The sequence below is a fragment of the Megascapheus bottae genome, chromosome 37, assembly GCF_031878675.1.
Source record: "Megascapheus bottae isolate mThoBot1 chromosome 37, mThoBot2.hap1, whole genome shotgun sequence".
In the NCBI taxonomy this organism is placed as follows: domain Eukaryota; kingdom Metazoa; phylum Chordata; class Mammalia; order Rodentia; family Geomyidae; genus Megascapheus; species Megascapheus bottae.
The window spans coordinates 1,067,035-1,085,230 of NC_143545.1; the positions used below are offsets into that span (position 1 = coordinate 1,067,035).

The 18,196-nt window shown below is 61.9% G+C and overlaps 1 protein-coding gene across 1 annotated transcript in view; it reads right to left on the reverse strand.

Annotated features, from left to right (window-relative positions):
* Positions 1–6,364: 6,364 nt before the first annotated feature.
* Iqsec3 (IQ motif and Sec7 domain ArfGEF 3) overlaps positions 6,365–18,196 on the reverse strand; it is a 29,785-nt gene continuing 17,953 nt past the window's right edge. Inside the window, exons 4-14 of the mRNA XM_090325304.1 lie at positions 15,843–16,918; positions 15,420–15,581; positions 13,259–13,381; positions 12,741–12,907; positions 12,150–12,289; positions 11,752–11,877; positions 10,518–10,617; positions 9,987–10,148; positions 9,442–9,528; positions 8,674–8,741; positions 6,365–7,027 (exon numbers count right to left, since the gene is read on the reverse strand). Coding sequence (XP_090181430.1) covers positions 6,584–7,027; positions 8,674–8,741; positions 9,442–9,528; positions 9,987–10,148; positions 10,518–10,617; positions 11,752–11,877; positions 12,150–12,289; positions 12,741–12,907; positions 13,259–13,381; positions 15,420–15,581; positions 15,843–16,918 — 2,655 coding nt within the window. The 3' untranslated portion in view covers positions 6,365–6,583. The remainder of the gene's footprint in view (positions 7,028–8,673; positions 8,742–9,441; positions 9,529–9,986; positions 10,149–10,517; positions 10,618–11,751; positions 11,878–12,149; positions 12,290–12,740; positions 12,908–13,258; positions 13,382–15,419; positions 15,582–15,842; positions 16,919–18,196) is intronic.

Genomic DNA, 18,196 nt, shown 5'->3' on the forward strand with positions numbered 1-18,196 from the left:
TGTGTGTGCGTGTGTGTGCGTGCGTGCGTGCGTGCATGCGTGTGTGTGCGTGCGTGTGTGTGTGTGTGTGTGTTGCGCTTGTCCTGGGGCTTAAACTCAGGGCCTGGGCACTGTCCCTGAGCCTCTTTTGGACTCAAGGCTATAATCCTCTACCACTTAAGCCACAGCGCCACTTCTGACGTCTTCCGAGTAGTTTATGGGAGATAAAGAGTTTCACAGACTTTCCCGCCCAGGCTGTGGTCCTCGGATCTGAGCCCCCTGCGTAGCTGGGGTTACAGGCCTGACCCACCAGGCCGCCCCGCCTGCTCTTTTCTAAGTCTGCTATTGCTTCAACCTCATCGCTTATTCCAGATCCAGTGAAGTGGTTGATAGCCCTCTTGGTTACGTTGTCTCTAAACACGAATCCATTTTGTCTCCTGTCTCCGTTTTGTTTGAGGCTATGTGTTTCAAAGCATTCTCTCCTGAGTCTTATGATTTCTCTGGTATTTGTGATTACATTTCCTTTTTTACTTCTACTTTTGATTTGAATCTCTTTTTCTCCTCCTTTTGGTCAAGTTATAGAGGGGGTTTGTCAATCTCATTTATTTATTTCAAAGAACAACTTTTCATTATACTGATTCTTTGTATTAAGGTTTTTTTTTTTTTTGGCCCAATTGTTAATTTCTGTCTTAATCCCTATTACTTCTTTATTATCTCTACTAATTCTGGGCCTGGTTTTCTAGAAATTTGAATTGTATCATAAGGCCGTTTCTTGGAAGGTTTTCTGGCCTTTTGTTTTAAGTAGGCACTCATGGCTGTAAATTTTCCTCCCAGCCCTCCCTTTGCTGGGTTCCAAAGGTTCTGGTAAGCTGTGTTTTCATTTTTGTGAGTTTCCAGAAACGTTTCTATTTCCTCTCATTTCTCCAGCGACCCGCGTTATCGTTCCACCGCCTCTGAGTGTTTGAATGGTTTCTCTTGCAAGCCTCGCGGTTGAGTTCCAGTTCAATTCCACGGTGGCCTGATTTTCAGGTTTCTTCCATGTGCGCAGACTCCCTTTTATGTGCTCAAGGGTGATGTGGCGGAGGGCGCTTCATGGCTGCTCGTGAATCTGTTCGGTCCACTTTGGTCTGTGGTGTTACCTGACCGGGGCTGAGGCTGTCAGGAGGCCGGAGCTCCTGGAAGAGACCCCGGGGAGCCTCAGCGGGGCCACCTCGAATCCCCCCCAAGCGTCATGTTGGTAGATGTTGTCAGTGGTGACATTTTCTTCTGTTCCAACGTGGCTGCGTTTTGTTTTGTCAGTCCCGGCGCTTGGATTCGAGGCCTGGGCTCTGTCCCGGTGGTTTTACTATTATAGCTTTTAAAAATCAAGAGTAACATTTCCATGTGGGGTGTGACTCAGTGTACCAAGCGCAAGGCCCCGAGTTCAAACCTCAGGACCTCCCAACAATGGATGCGTGGATGGATGAAGGAACTTGAGAATGCCTTTTCTTTTTCTCTCTCCTGACGGTGAATGGGACGCTGCTGTGTCACCGCAGGCCGAGCGCTGGGGCTGCAGGGATCTGCCCGCGCCCAGCTCTGTCCGTTCTTGAGTGGGTTTTGGTTATTGGGATTTTTGGTTTGGTAACATGGTGTTTGCCATATGAAGGGTTCCTCTGTAGTCTCTGCCGTCCTGTGTGCTGGTCTTCAGAGTGACGCTCTTGTCTCTCCAGAGGAGCCATGACGGCCCGCATCTGGGCTTCCTGACTAGCTGGCGCTCTACCCGTGAGCCTGCCCATCTGTCTCTTTTGTGGTAAAATGGGGCCACTGCCATAACCTTGGGGTCTGCTCGCAGGTGGGCCCTGTGGGGAGGGCTACAGAGCCTGGGGGGGTCAGGAGGACTGGGGGGGTTCCTTGGGGAGGGGACGAGGCAGGTTTTTCGGGAGCATCTGAAACAACATCGTACGAGGTCATCTCCTGCCCTGAGCATGGCTGCTTCCCAACTTTCCTAGAGCCAGACTTGGGGTCATGGGAGCAGGGGGTCCTGAGAGGTGAGGGGAACTGCCTGGCTCCCTAGGGAAACCTGCAGGGGAGGGAGGGAGGGAGGGAAAGAGGGAGGGCAAGCAATGTTCCGGCCCCTCCTCCCCATCTCCTGAGCCCCTAGTCCCCTCTAGGACGGAATTTTCCTGCTGGGACCAGTTTTGGCCCTACCCTCCTGTCCCCCTCCCCCCGTCCCCTGTCCCCTTGCCCCCTGTCCCCTGTCCCCCTGCCCCACTGTCCCCTGCTCCCTGCTCCCTTCCCCCCACCCCCCTCCCCCCATGTCCCCTGCTCCTTGCCTCCTGACCCCCTGCCCCCACCCCCTGACCCCTGCTCCCTATCCCCTGACCCCCTGCCCCCTGCTCCTCCGCCCCCTGCCCCCTGTCCCCTGTCCCCCTGCCCCCCTGCCCCTTGCCCCCCTGCTCCCTGGCCCCCTGCCCCCTGCCCCCTGTCCCCTGTCCCCTGTCCCCTGTCCCCTGTCCCCTGCCCCCTGCCCCTGCCTCCATTTCTGATCCCTTGTTTCATCTCCCTGCCTCTAAGCTGGGGCTGAGGCTCTGCCTGGCCTCGGGACCTCCCCCTCCTTTGTCCCTGGGTTTGGTCCCTCCTCTCCCAACCCCGTCCCCTGGAGAGGCACCTTTCTGCTGACCCCTGCCAGGCCCTGCTGCTGCCCAGCCGGCCAGGCCCGAGGGTCAGAGGACAGGGCGGGTGTGAGGTGAGTGGGAAACGTGAGCCCCCCGCCCATGGAGGTGGGTGATGGGCTGGCAGCGTCTTGTTTCTGGCTCCCCAAAGAGGCAGGCCTGAGTGCCTGATGAGGCCGCGAGCGAGCAGAGGTCAGGGCAGGTGCCCTCTGCTCTGGTGCCACCAAGTACCTCTCTCCACAGGGTCCCGGCCAAGGCCCCACCCTGCGACGTTCCCGGGTTACCCCAGAGGAAACCGGGGGTGATTTCCCTGCAGGGCTGTCCTGGAGAGCGGCCAGTGTGAGCCACGGCATGTGCCCCGCCTGCCCCTCACAACCCCAGGGCTGCGGGGCACCGTGCCTCACACCTGCCATCCAGCCACTCAGGAGGCGGAGATGAGAGGATCCTGGTTCAAAGCCAGCCCGGGCAGAAAAGTCTGTGAGATTCTTATCTCCAATGAACCACTCAGAAAAAGCCAGAAGTGGTGCCGTGGCTCAAGTGGTAGAGCGCGAGGGTCCAGCTCCTGCCTGCCGCGTTGAAGTTGCCCACTCGGGGTGTGTGGTTGCAGTCGGGGCTCTCAACCAGAAACCAGGACCCCTTCCTGGTCCCCCTGACCCCCGGCGTCCTCCAGACTCTGGACTTCCAGAGGCTTTCAGAGCACAGAGCTGTCCTCCGAGAGCTGCCGGCACGGCGTCACCATGTACCCCACACAGCTGTGGGGCGCTGTTGGCGCCAAGCCTGGACCGCTCAGCATTCTCTTGGTGGCTTGCGCGGGCGCCGGCTCTGTGTGTGGGGTCAGAGAATTCCCAGGATGGGGCTGGGCCTTGCTGACCTCCGATGCTTCTGGAATTTCCCACGGGGAAAGCACCCACTTCCTTTTACTTCTGAGGATGCGGGAACCCTGCCCGAGAAAGGCTGGCGCCGTCTGGATGATCAGGCCACCTGCAGGGCCACCATGGGCCCGGCAGCCCTGGCCCCTTGCCAAGAGAAAGCGGCCATCGTGGAGGGACACACCCAGGTCTCCAGCTCCCTCTCCCATCTTTGCCCTTCCCCAGCCCGGCAGACCTGGGCCCGTGGGAGGCTCAGGAGACAAGGCTCAGATGCTCTGCTCGGCCTTGTCCCTCTGCCCTTCTGTGAGTGCCTGCGGCCCTGGGCTGACCTGCCACCCTGGGTCAGGCTTCTGACTCCGGGAATTGATACCCAGTGAAAATCACTGCAGGCCACCACATCTGGGCCCCGGGCTTCCAGGGAGTGACTCCAGTGTCCTCTGCCCTCTCCTGACGTGTGTGTGTGTGTGTGTGTGTGTGTGTGTGTGTGTGTGTGTGTGTGTGTGTGTGTACGTGTGCTGGGGCGTGGAGGGAGGCTGGACCTATAGGGTATTTTCCCATCCCTGCACCCCAAGTGGCTGGTTGTTCCCTGCTCTGTACCCCAGCTTTTTTATTGGCATCCTAAGACATGAGCTCTCCTGGGGATAAAGAGTTCCGACGGTGTGGCATCGAGGGACACAGCCCCATTCCCTGGCTGGTCGATGCCCCGATCACGCGGACATAAACCACCACCACACCCTCTGCTCAAGTGACATATTTCAATATAATCTCTAAAACTCTATGAATTGAACAGATAAAATACCTCTGGGCTATTTCTGTTTACAAAATATTTGCCATTTGGATTTTAGTGTCTGGGCATGGCCACCCTGGCTGGCTTTCCCTAGCGGGGACAGCAAGAAGAAACTGCAGAGGGACTTGGGGATGGATGGACAGACGGACAGACGGAGGGAGGGGTAGCCATGGAGGTCATCTACCGGGAGCACAGGCCATGTGGAAGGCCTGGGGACTTGGGGCGGGGGGACAGGCCCCGTGGGAGAAAGACACCTTGGCACACAGACAGACAGGCTTCCGGGACAGGCTCTGCTTCAGACGGAGAGGGACCTGGCCCCAGATTAGCTGGGTCCTCGAGTTACCAGGAGAAAGGGGCTCAGGTCCCCTAGAGAGCGGAGGCGGGGCGCTGTCTCGGGGCATCTGGGGTCTGTGGGGGATCCGTCCACTGCCCTCTTAAACTTGGGGGAGCAGGAAGCCCAGCGTCCCAGGCCTCTCAGAGGGAAGGAATGAGACGCTTTGCTCAGGTCTCTGGGGACAGGGACAGAGAAGGGTCCCCCAGCCTTAGCGTGCTGGCTGATCTCAGCAGGAAAGTCCCAGAGGAGGAGCATTGCGGCTTCTCCCGGGGGGCCGTGAGGAAGGAGGGCCAGCTGCGTCTTGATGGCCTGCTTCCTGGTTCTCAGGGGTTCTGAGACTCCCTCTCCCCTCCTCTTCCCCGGCAGGGACACCCTGCTGCCACCCGGGGCCAGCCCCTGTCTGGGGAAGCAGCTCAAGCCAGGCGTGGGGTCCTCTAGAGCCTTATGACCTGTGCTGGGCGCCTCTGGTAAGCCAGGCCGCTCACGAGTGGGAGGGGAGGGCAGGGAGGGCGCCTGGTCAGCTCAGAGCCCGAGGTGCACAGGGGACGAGAGGGGACAAAGCTTCTGAGCACGGGGACTCCGTGGCTCCTCCCTCAGCCTTCTCATCACTCGTCTCTTTCCTCCATTCCTCACAAGCTGACTGTCCTCTCCATGATTTTCAGTCTCTGTTCAATCCCTTCTTCAAACCCATCCACGCCTGTCCCTGCACCCGGCCTCGCCAAGGGCGGCGAGGCGTCAGACCCCGCCTCTGTCTGTCAGCCATTCCACTCCAAGGGGCTCTGAGGGACAGAAGGAGACCTGGCAGAGCCTGTGCCAGGAAGAAGACAGGGGCTAGGAGCGAGGGGAGCCAGCAAATTGGCTGGAAGTTACCAGAGCCTGGCTGCCAAAGGCAGGGCCAGAAATAAACCCCGGGTGACATCACGATGACGTCTGGGTCACACACACACACACACACACACACACACACACACACACGCGTGCCGAGGTCATCCAGCTGTGCTGACAGCTCTGTGCCTCCCGTCGGCTCAGGCCTGAAGGAGAAAAGCCAGCCTGCTTCAGATGCACTAAGGATGGCCCCCTCCTGCTGAGGGCTTCAGAGATGGTGCCACGTGGGAGGACGGCTAAGGATGACATAGCTGTTGGCACGGACCCAGGAGGCCAGCCAGGCTTGTGACAAACCCTTCCTGAGGCGGCTGAGATGGGGCTGGGTCATGGCCCTGGGGCCTGGGAGTCTGGGCCCAGAGACGGTCCACCTAGCTGAAGGTGGGGTTGAGCCTTCTTGAGGGGCTCGGGGGAGGCGGAGACTCAGGTGGAGCCCCACTTCTCTAGCCTGTCTGCACCCCCTTTCTGGAGGCCTCAGAGCCATGGATGGGACCGGTCAGTCCCCCAGGAAGCCAGTGACCTGTCACCTGTTTCTGGGCACGCCCCTGTGTGCACCTGGCTCTGGCGCTGCCCAGCGCTGGGGAGCTGAGAGACATGTTTACCAAGAGCTTTCTGGAAATGTGGCATGGAGGCCCACAGCCCTGCTGGACGGAGCTGCATTCAGCCTGGGACGCTCAGGAGAAGGCTGGGGACACGAGGTCAGGATGGGGTCAGGACAGAGGAAGACCCCTCCTTGTACCTGCCACCCCTCCGCCCTTCCAGCTGGCCAGGAGGAGCCTGTTTCACTCAGCCCACCTTCAGCCTTTCTCCCTCCCTTCCATCTTCTTCAAACCCTGGGCAGGGTCAGACCCCAGGCCCGCCCCTCAGCTCCACTTTTCTCCAGTCCCGTGGTCCAGCTGGGGTGTGGGGGGGGAAAAGAGGAGGGGGAGGCAGAGTGAGAGAAGGGTGGGTCGGCTGGGACGATCTTTCCAAAGTGACCGTGATCAGCAAGCCACGGGGTCAGGCTGGGGAAGCAGCAGGGGGGGGGGGCACCTGACACCCCTCCCCCAAAGTGGCCAGGAAGACAGACAGACAGACGTGTCTACACCAGACTCCGGGAGCCGCTGGAATATCTCCGCCTGAGCATCAGGGAGCCGGGGGGGCAGAACTGGTGGGGGTGGTTGTAGGGGGGCGGGGGTGGGGGCAGCGGAGGCTGGTGGGTGACCTTCCCCGGGGAGGCCGGGTCCCCCAGGGCCGTGGAGACACAGGAATCCGAGGAGGAGGAGGAGGTGTAGCAGGACAGCGCTTGGCTCAGCAGGGGCTCCATGCGGGCCAGGCAGGGTTTGTCCAGGACGATGACCTTGACAATTTGCTGGCACTGGACCAGGGTGCCCGGCGGCGGGGGCGGGGGCCGCTCCCTCGGGGGGCTAGGCTGCAGGTCTGGCGGCGGCGTTGGCGTGGGAGGCGGCGATGGCGCTGGGGCTCCCCTCTCGGCCCCCAGCCCGGATTTGCAATGCGACGTTTGGGGCCTGTTGTGAATTGATACCTAGTTTAGAAACAGCCAGAGAAGCGTGAAATGTTACACACCAGCTCCCGCCCGGGCTGGCTGCCCTGAGCCCCCCACTCAGCGAGGGTGGACCCCCCGGAGACAGACCGGCGCCTCCTTCCTTCCCAGTCCCCACGGGTCTCTGGTGTGCTAGGCGGGGGGGGGGGGGCTCTTGGCTGGCCTCCTCTGGTCATCTTGACGGAGGACATGACAGAAGAGCGCCTGGAAGGTGCTGGAAGTAGGATTGGATGCCTTATCCCCGCCCTATCCCCCCGCCCCCGCCCTCTCCTAGCTGCCTACGCCTCCTGCGTCTCCATTGGGCAAGGCAGAAAAAGGGGAAACTGAGGCTAAGCCCCCTATGCAGGGTAGAGGGGGCACGGACACCGCAGGACTGGGATTGGGCCCAGGCCCAAAGTAACCAAGAGCCTTGAACCCCTTTCCTCGGCCCCCTCTCTCTGGTTCCCCCCCCCCCCGCTCCCGCCAGGTCTTTGTCTGTCCCTCAGTTTCCCCCCCTTCCCCCCGGCCATGAGCAGCATGGAGAGGGGCTGATTTTCTCTCCCCAGCCTTCTTCACCCGGTTGTCGCCCACCTGGGCCCTTGTCTCCCCCCCCCGCCCCCCTCTGTTTTACCTCCCTACCGAGAAAGGAAGGAAGAATGAAAGACACACGGGTAGGCATGAGTAGCAGAGTTAGGACAGCTCAGAGATGGAGAAGCACCGGCTGGAGGGGGAGGAGGAGGAGGAGGAGGAGGAGCAGGGAGGAGGTAGAGCAGGAGCCGGCTGGGAGGCCCACAGCCTGGGTGGCAGGAAGCGGGTGTCATGGGGGTGACAGAGGCTGGGTCCGGAAGGAGCTGGTTGGGTGGGGGGGGGGCTCCTGCACACACACACACACACACACACACACACACACACACACACACACAGTGTGGGATTGGGGCACAGGGACACAGCCGGCCTCAGGGCCTTTGCACCTGAGGCTCCTTCCAAGAGGGCGGGGGACTGTCTCTGAAACAACTGGGGATCCCCAGGCCTGGCAGCCAAGGATGGGGGGACCCCTCAAGGGGGGAGCAGAGGACGGAGGGAGCCACACCGGTGGGAATTTATCAGGACTGCCTCCCTGCTGCCCCCTGACTGGCTTCTAACCACCAGCAGCCCTAAAGGCTGGCTTTTGGGGGACGGCCTCTTGCTCCTCGCCCCCCTGCCTGTGCCCCAGCTCTCCACTTTGCCATGAGGGACTGGACTTGGGGGAGACGAGAGCCAGGTTTCCTCTGTGGGGATATGAGAGGTTCTGCGGTCTGCAGGGGAGGTGGGTATGAGGGGAGCCCGGAGGGAGGGAGGAAGGGAGGGTTAGGGGGTGCGGGGAGGGGGGGCTGCATCTCCCCGGGTCTCCGCCCTGGAGGGTGGCGGGGTGGGGTGGGCAGGCTGGAGAGCGGCAGGCGGTGCCATGAGTTAACTGGGCGCCGGGAGATGGCATTACCCGGGCTAGCTGTAACTTTTAATTGTATCTCTTGAAATTGGTAAAATGGTGATTCGGGCTGGGGAGGCACTGATTAAAACCTGAGAAGAGAAACAACAGAGACGGTGAGAAGGAAGGAAGCCGGGGGGGGGGCGCAGAGTCACTCACCTGGACGCCACCAGGTCTCACTTACCTCCCCGGGGCTCTCGGCCGCCGCCACCGCCACCACCGGCTTCTCCCCGCTCGCTGGTTCCCTCTTGGCTTTGAACACAAACAGCACAAGGCTGGTTCGGGCTTGGTTGCCTCCCCCTTCCCCTGCCTGCACCCCTGCAGGGAGCCAGCCTGGGCATGGACTCTGGGGGGGTCACCTGGCTCCCCCAGAGGGACACAGGCCTGGGTGATCGCTCAGCTGTGTGGCTTTTGGCCAGACGCTGACTCTAGGGTGTAGACCAGGGCTGGCTGAGGTCAGGCCAGAGGGCAGCACTGGGTGACTGGACAGTGAGGCTTTCCACATAGGGAAGGAGCCCCAGGCCATTGGCACCTCCTGGCTGCCCTGAGCATCCCCTGTGCTTCTGTCTGTCTGCCCTGGGTCTGGCGTCGGGGCCAGCTGTGGGGGACAGGGACCCGACGAGCCCACACCCGTCTGCCAGCTCAAGCCCCTCCCTCCCCCTCCAGGAGCCTGGTCATTGCTCCTCTCCGTGGCTCGGGCTGGACGATGGGTTGGAAATGAGAGCCGGGAGGGCATGGTAGCTCCCGCCTGTAATCCCAGCTACTCGGGAGGCTGAGATCCCGGGGCTGAGGTTCAAAGCCAGCCGGGGCAGACGAATCCCCTGTGGACTCCTGGAGCCCTGGCTCAACTGGTGGCGCACGGTCTGGCGGGGAGCACAGGCCCTGAGCTCAAGTCCCCGGGGGGAGGACGGCCACGGGGCTCTTTGTGGCCAGGCTGGGCATGCAGGCTCACCTGGGGAGGGTCCTTGCTTGGGCTGAGCACCCGAACCCCCGGCCTTGAAGGACAGAGTTTTGGTCCCCTGCTGCCTTTCCAGCTCCCCTGAGGATGGAGAGGCTATGAACGCAAGAGCCCTGGACTCCGCCATGCAGAGGCCGGGGAGGAGGGAGAGGGGGGTGGGAGGAGCAGGGGAGGAGGGAGAGGAGGGACTCCCGCAGGGAGTGGTCCTCAGCTCCTCTCTCTCCCTCCCTCCTTTAGGTTCCTGACCCACAGTGAATCCCTGCTCATTGAGGAGGCCAACAGTGAGAGGATTGGGAGTGGAGGCTGGCCCAGGCGGCAGGGAAGCCCAGGAGGCCCCCCTGCAGGCAGCAGAGCCGGCACAGTAGGGGGGGGCAGCCAGTGTGGCCTGCACGAGGGAGGGGGAGGCAGGGGACAGCGGGGAAGCTGTCAGGGCCGGGGTCACTGTGTCACCCAGGCGGGTCACCCATCTCTCTGTGCCTGCGCCCAGAAGGGTGAGCTGGGTGCTGCCCCCCCCCCCGGGGTGCTGGGCCCTGTCTTACACTCTATCCGGAGCTGCTCCAGCTCGGTCACCTCCGCAATCGACTCTTGCAGGTCCTCCACGAACTTCTGCATCTCGTCCGAGCCCAGCGCGCAGAAGTGCAGCGCCTGCCTCTTCTCCGAGCCCGACAGCGGGGTCACCAGAGAGATGCCGTGAGAGTAATCTGCAGACAGCGGGCAGGGGTGAGGCAGGGGGGGGGCACCGCTGGAGCCAGCCAGGCACTGATAGCTTAACACCCAGAATCCCAGCGACTCGGGAGGCTGAGATCTGAGGATCGCGGTTCAAAGCCAGCCCCGGCAGGGAAGTCCTGAGATCTGATCTCCAGGGAACCACCAGAAAACTGGAAGCGGTGCTGTGGCTCAGGGGGTAGAGCACCAGCCTGGAGCTGAAGAGCTCAGGGACAGCGCCCAGGCCCTGAGTCCAAAACTGACCAAAAAAAAAAGCTAGAGCCAGCCGGCCTGGGGGTAGGGGTAGGGTGGGGTCCCAGCCCTCCCCCCTCTGCCCTCCCACCCCGTCATCCCCTGGGACTAACACTCGTTCTCGAAGAGATGGAACTGCATGCCCAGCAGGCCGACCGACTTGCAGAAAGTGTATGTGGACGAGCTCTTCTTCTTCGGGCACAGTTTAAGGATCTGCGGGACAGGGGACCCAGACGTGAGCAGCCACGCCACGCACTTCAGGTACACCCCCGCCTCTCTGGGCTTCTGTGTTTCAGGTCGGGGTCTTGTTTTCCCCGTGTGGCTCGTGTGTTGGGTGGAGGCTCCACTGACGTTTTGTCGGGATTGGTCTGAAACCACACCACCACCATCTCTGCCCCCAGGAGCTGGTTCTTCTGCTCTGTCTGTGCTCCTCTACGCCTGACACAAAAGGTCAGTAACACTAGTTGCCCCATAAGTAAATATTACACTCTGTACCGCCTGTGAGCTGAGCCCAGAGGATACAGGAGAATGAAGGACAAATCCATCTATGTGCCCATCCATCCATCTGGCCGTCCATCCTTCTGTCCATCCATCTATTCATCTCTCCTTCCATCATTCCATTCGTCTAGTCCATCTATGCATGCATGCATCCGTCTGTCCATATGTCTATTCATCGGTCTATCCATCCATTTGCCCATCCATCTATCCATCCATCCATCTGTCCATCTGTCCTTCCATCTATCTATCCATCCACCCCTCCCTCCATCCATCTATCCATTCATCCATCAAGCCAAAAGCAAAGAAAGGGATAAGGTAATGGAGGATGAGCTCTGGTGGGAGTGGCCTCCAGGTGGGCTGCCACAGGCCCCGCCCCAGTGGGTGGGGCATCTAAGCATCCATTGTGTGGCCCCTCCCACCCAGTAGGCGGGGCCTATGAGCATCAGTCCTGTCCAGTTGGGTGGTGATTTGGCTCCACCCCCAGTGGGAGTGGCCCCAGAGCTGACCCCTCCCACCCAGTAGGCAGGGCCTATGAGCATCAGTCCTGTCCAGTTGGGTGGTGGTTTGGCTCCGCCCCCAGTGGGAGTGACTCAGGCACTGGCCCCTCCCACCCAGTGGGCGTGGCCTAGGAGCCTCAGTCCTGTCCAGTTGGGTGGTGGTTTGGCTCCGCCCCCAGTGGGAGTGACTCAGGCACTGGCCCCTCCCACCCAGTGGGCGGGGCCTATGAGCCTCAGTCTGGCCTGTTGGGTGGATGAGCCTCTGGTGTGTGGGGGGGGCTATGGCCCTGCTCACTGTGGGCGTGGCCTGGGAGCATCCTGGCCCCGCCCCCGACCCCAGTGCCCCCCTCACCACCAGCAGGTCGTTGAAGAGGAACACCTCCCTCTGGTGCGCGGCCTGCTTCTGCAGCTTGTTCACGTCCGTCACCTCGAAGAGCCGGCTGCAGCAGACCAGGCGCCTGTGTGGCACTGACAGCACCTGAAACCCAGGCCCCGCTCAGCAGAGGAGCCCCGGATCTGGAGGCCCCCAGCTTCTGGAAGGGGAGCTGGAGGGGGGGCAGGATGGCGGAGGAGGGAGGAGGGAGCAGGGACAGGGAGCAGGGACAGGACACTGAGCTGCAGGACGACGCGTGTCTGGGCTCCTGCCCGCATGGGGTCACCTCCACAGGTGTGGACCCAGGCCGGAGGCCCCCGGGCTCTGCCCCCGCTCCCCCAGCCAGCCTCCCACCAGGAGGGCACGGAAGCCCTTACCGTCTTCATGCCCACGATCGACTTCTCCACCTTGGTGACATAGGTGACGTGGTCCTCGTTGGACTTGAGCTCCTTCTGCTGGACCCTTTCGTAGATGCCCACCACCAGCTCCCGGGGGATGTCCGCGCCGTCGTCCACACCTGCCAACGGGGAACCCGTCAGAGCCTTCAACAGGGCCGCCATCCTGCCTTTTCCTTGACTGCCCTCCCCTCCCCGCCCCCCCCGGCCCAGCCCCGAGGCCCAGCCCCCCAATATTCAATCTCATTCTCTTTAGGATCACCCAGCCAAGCCCTCCTCTGGCGAGGATTTCCATGGGATGGGTGAGATCTTTTCCTCCCTCCCTAAGAACACGGGGTGGACAGGAAGCAAAGTGGACTGGGGGGCCCCCCGGGAGGAAGAGACCTTCCCGATCGTGGGAACCCCTGAAGGGGAAAGCGCAGACAGGAAAAGCAGGCCTGGAATCCCAGCGCCCCCAGGGTGAGAGGGGCTGCGGGGAGCTGAACTGCATGCCCCCAGCTCCTGGTCTGGCCTCACGGCTCCTCAGCTCTGGCCAGGCAGGGTCTGGAGTCCCGGGCCCTGTCCCCCGCTCACCCCGCAGGTTCCGGATGAAGTCTTCCAGCATCATCTTCCGGTCGGGCTTGATGTTGGGGCTGTACATGTCCGTGTTGAGCAGGATGACGGCGAAGGCCAGGATGAAGATGGTGTCGGGGTTGTGGAACTGCTGTACCACCTCGGGGTTACACATGCAGTAACGCTGGCTGGGCGGGGGGACAGGGGAGGGGCAAGGCGAGACCATGAGCCCTCCCTCCCCTGCCCGTTCCAGCATCTCGTTCCCTCATTCGTGTCATGCTGCTCCTGGGGCTTGAACTCGGGGCCCGGGCTCCATCCCTGAGCTTTGACGCTCGAAGCTGGTGCTCTAGTACTCGAGCCACAGCTCCATGTCTGCTTTTTGCTGGTTCCCAGGAGGTGAGCGTCTCCTGGACCTCCCTGCCAGGCTGGCTTTGAGCCGTGATCCTAGAGCAGCTAGGCGGATGGGCGAGAGGCTTGGGGCGCCCGATGGCCCCTCTCGGGAGGGTCCCCAGCGGAGTCCGGGGGGCCTGGGGGGCTACCTGAAGGCCTCGATGAGCCGCTCCACCTTCTGTGCCTCCCCCTGCACGCGGATGTGGGCCTGGAACTTTCGCAGCGCCTCGTCCAGCTCCATGCCCGAGAAGTCCATCTCGTCCACCACGCAGCTGAGGGCAGGGGCGGGGCGGGTGGTGAGGGGAAGCTGCCCCAGCCTCACTGCCCACTGGAGGTCAGCCCAGCCTCCCCACACTGTCCTTGTCTCTGCCCCACGGCTTCCGGCCAGGCCCCACACCACAGTGGATGGAAGTGGAGCCAGAAACCAGCGCTGGGGGTGGGGGGCAGGGGAGGGAGAGGCGGCATCTGGGAGAGTGGGAGCCGCTCAGCCAAGCTCGATGGCCTGGTTTCCAGCTCAGGTGGCGGGTGGACAGCTGGATCACGCACTGGCCCCACCGCCCTCGGCCTCCCGGCTTCGGGAAACAGCTCCAGTGAAGCAGTAATGAGCACAGGCCAGGGGGGAGACGCGGCCAGGCGGAAACCCCAGCCCACAGAGCCAGGAGTGGGGAACTAGCCCATCCAGGGAGGTCGGGAGAGGTCACCAGGCACCCCTGATCTGGGACGCCCCCATGTGCTCCCTGAGACCCCACCATGCTGCCCTCGGGCCGGGTGTTCAAACCCAGGCCCCGGTGGAGACTCGGTATTCAGCACATTTGGAGCTGGGCCTGAGAATCTGCACTTCTCACCAGCTTTCTTTCTTTTTTTTTTTGCCAGTCCTGGGCTTGAGCTCAGGGTCTGAGCACTGTCCTTGGGCTTTCTCAAGGCTAGAGCTCTACCACTTGAGCCTCAGCACCACTTCCAGCTTTTTTCTATGTATGTGGTACTGAGGAATCGAACCCAGGTCTTCATGCATGCTAGGCAAGCACTCTACCACTAGGCCACACTCCCGGCCCCTTCTCACCAGCTTTCTGCTAACCCATGGAAGCTCAGAGAAAGTCAGACCCACTGACAACCTTTTCCGGGTCGGGGAATGCTGGTCCTGGGGTTTGAACTCAGGACCTGGACGCTGTCCCTGAGCTTCTCTGATCAAGTCTGGTACTCTCCCGCTTGTGCCACAGCACCAATTGTTTTGCCTTTTGGTGGTTCATTAGAGATAGCCTCACAGGTGTTTCTGACCAGGCTGGCTCTGAACCACGACCCTCAGGTCTCAGCCTCCGGAGGAGCTAGGATGACAGGCGTGAGCCACTGGGTGCCATCTTGGTACTTTTATGAGTGCATCATCTTGAGCCTAAAGAACCACAGCCATTATCCACTCTCTGGGGAGCAGGGGGCAGGCGCCCCGCAACCAAGAAGCGCGATTCCTACAAGGCAATGGCTAGTGAGAGGGTGGGAAAAAATGGATTTCTTCGTTTTGGGCTTTTTCTAGATGGCAGCGTCAGGCAGACCACGAGGGGAGTGTGAGGAGGTAGACTGGGGGATCGGCAGAGAACCAGGCTCTTATCCTGAGCTTCTGAGTTCACGCTGTTTAATTAAAGTTGTCCCTTCCACTGTCCTGGGGTTCTGTTCCTGGGAGGCGGGGACCAAGGCCTTGGGGGGGTCAGCCAGGTCCTGTCTAGGTCCACCCATGCCTGAGAGGCTGAGAAGCGGTCAAGTGGTAGAGCGCTAGCCTTGAGCAAAAGAAGCTCGGGGACGGCGTCCAGGCCCTGAGTTCAATTCCCAGGACTGGGAAAAGAAGGAGGAAGGAGAAAGAGGAAGGGGGAGGGAGAAGGGAGGAGGGAGGGGAAGAGGAGGAGGGAGAAGAGGAGGGAGAGGAGGTAAACCAGAGCATCACTGCCTGGGTTGCCAGCCACCAGGCAGGCAGGGGCCTGGCAGAGAAAGGACAGGAGCTGGCTCAGCTCTCCTGAGAGCCCTGAGCCACTTTCTCTGCTCTGCTTTCCCCAGGCACAGGGAGGAAACATGGAGCCGGGGACTGCAGAAGATCCGATCGCAATCTGATTGCCCTCGGTGCCTCTGCCAGGGGCCGGGGGCCACCGCACTGCCCTCTGCCCACCGGGGAGAGCGTCTCAGGAGCCCGAGAAGTCCGTGAACCACCCCCCAAAAAGGCCAGCCACCGTGGCTTCCCAGGGCGTGGCGGAGCCCTTTCCCGGGGGCCCTTTCAGGCGTCCAGGCACAAGCAGGAAGCCGGCGGCGGGCACGGAGACGGGCACTCACTCCAGCACGTCGCGGTTGAACTGCTTCTTGCTGCTGCCCAGAAACTCGCCGATCATCTGGCGGCTGAGGCCCTTGCGCTGCAGGAGAAAGTGGGCCACGCCGATCGGGGTGTCGGGGATAAAGCCCCGCGAGATGAGGAACTGGATGCCTTTGTCCGGGTTTCTGGGAAGAGTCGGGGGTGGCAGAGGTGAGGCGAGGATGCCTGGGCATCCTGGGCTCCCTGAACCCCACAATTCCCCTGGGCTGTGCAGGTGTCACGCACCCCAACACTTCCCACGGGGTGGGGTAGGACAGGCCACCCCAGATACCCCACAAGGCTGAGGGGGGACAGAGGTGAGGGCATGGGGGCCCAAGGACACTGTCCTGGGCCCCCTTTCTCAGGGGTGAGTTTCGGGGGGCCATCACCGGGGTGGGGGGACTCACATGTTGAAGAGGTTGAGACCGATGCGGTAGAGACGCTTGCGCAGGGTGTCCGTGGAGAGGGTGGGTGAGCGGCAGGTGCCGGGGTTCTCGCAGTGGTAGCGGGGCAGGCTCAGGATCATGGCCTGCAGGGCCTCCTTGGAGGCTGAGGCCGGCGGTTCGGGCCCTGGCGTGGCCGACGTGGGGCCCGGTGGCTCTGAGATCTCTCCCGTCTGCGCCTCGTCCGCATTCCCTGCCTCCCGGGTCTCCTCTTCCTCCGCCTCTGCCGGTGGCCCGGCCCCCTCCACCACCCCTTCTGTGGCCTCCGGCTGGTGGGTGCCGGGGGGGCCTCCAGTGGCCGCTTCGTTGTCCACGGCGGGCGTGGCCCCGGGGTCTGTGGCTTCCTGGCCCTCCTGCCCGGAGGCCTGGGCCTGGTCGGCCTGGCGGGCCTCACACTCCACGGTGGCCTGTGCGCCCAGGCTGTTGGCCAGTGACAGGGCGGTGGCAGAGGCCATGGAGATGTTCTGGCTGGCTATCTGTACCCTGACATCCCGGAAGGCCATCATGAGCGTGCCGTGCCCGGGGGCCTCGGAGGCCTCTTCCCCGGAGTCAGAAGCGGTGCCAGCGCCCTCCAGCTCGCCCAGCTCGGACTCCAGGCCGGGCGGAACGGTGCCCCCGTGCAGGGCCCGGTGGAGCTGGTAGGCGCTGCTCTCCTGCAGGGAGCACATGGTTCTGAGGCTCCAGGAACTCAGGGCGTCGTCGATGGACTTGGCCAGGGACTGCACCTGCTCGGCGAAGGAGTCCTCCAGCTCGGTGAGCGTGCCCGCCAGCCCTGGGGGCAGCCCTGCCAGCCCGCAGCCCTCTAACAGTGCCCTCTCGGCTGCCAGGCTCTCGGCGGCAGCGGCGGCGGCGGCCGAGGCGGTCACGGGTGCCCGGGCCCGGCGCAGGGAGATACGGCGGGGCAGGCGGCTCTCCAGCAGAGAGTTACGGATCTTCTCGAAATTCTTGCTGAGCTGGTACTGGCGGAAGGCGGTTTGGATGGTGCAAGCTGCCCTCCGGGACACGAGGTGGCCCCCGTACCTGTGCTCTAGCATCTCAATCTGCAGGGAGGACAGGAAGGCGGGAGGAGGGGGGGTTAGGGAGGAGGCCTCAGGACCCCACAAACAACAGGGGCAGGCGGGGGGCTGTAGAAAAGGGGTGGGGGCTGACAGCCTCATGGCCTAATCTGAGATTATGTGTCTTGGAGGGACCCCCAGGATGGAGCAGAACTGGATACCAGAAACAGATGGGCTGATGGGAAAACCCCAGGGCCTGGCTTTCTCCGGGCCGTGTCAGTCCTAGATACCCCCATTCCACGGTGAACCCTAAGCTGTGCTCTCCCAGTGCAGGTAAACATGACCCCTGCTTTACTTTAGTTTTAGTGTTTGTTTTTATTTGCCTGTCCTGGGGCTTGAACTCGGGGCCTAGGCGCTGTCCCTGAGCCTCTTTGTGCTCAAGGCTAGCGCTCTACCACTTGAACCACAGCTCCACTCTGGCTTTTGATTGTCAATTGACAATTAAGAGTTTCAGGGACTTTGCTTCCCAGGCCCCGGCTTTGAACTGGGATCCCTGGGTCTCGGCCTGCTGAGGAGCTGAGATTGCCAGCTCGAGCCACCACCAAGCCAGGCACGAACTCCTCTTTGGTGCTGGATTTCCTCCATGGTGTCATGACATCTGCCCCACTCGGCCCTTCTGGGTCCTCCTTTGCCCCTCAGACTTCCGTTACTACCCCGTGTCCAGAACTATCCAGTCTACTCAACACCCCCCCCCAGGCCTTCCCTCCCTCCACACTCCCATCACCAGCTCAGAACAGCCAGATGGGCCATTCTCCTCCCCCTCTGTACCCCCAACCTTGTTCTCACCCCAATTCTCTCTCTCTCTCTCTCTCTCTCTCTCTCTCTCTCTCTCACACACACACACACACACACACACACACACACACACACACAGGTGGGGCAGAGCATGGCTCTAGAAAGAAGGAGGCTCTGGGCCTCTGCCAGGAGTGGAGTGGAGGAGTGGGGGGGGAGAGGAGGGGCTCTGTGTCTAACAAGCCTTATGCATTAGAACATGTGCCCTCTTTTCAGGTTGTGGCTGCATCTGATCCTAAGGGATGCGTCCTCTGCATGCATCAGGGAAATGAGGGGACAGAGCAGCGCAGGGCGGGGTGGGGGAGGCCAGGCTCTCCTCTGACCTCTGGTACTTCAGGCCTCCAGAGTTTGGCAAGGCGCCCCCCCACCTCAGGCTGGGAGTCAGGAGGCTGACGGAGGCATGGCAGCGGTGCTCAGGGGACCGTGCACCTGCAGGGGCCTGGCCTGGGGAGGTACTGCCCTTGAATTCTC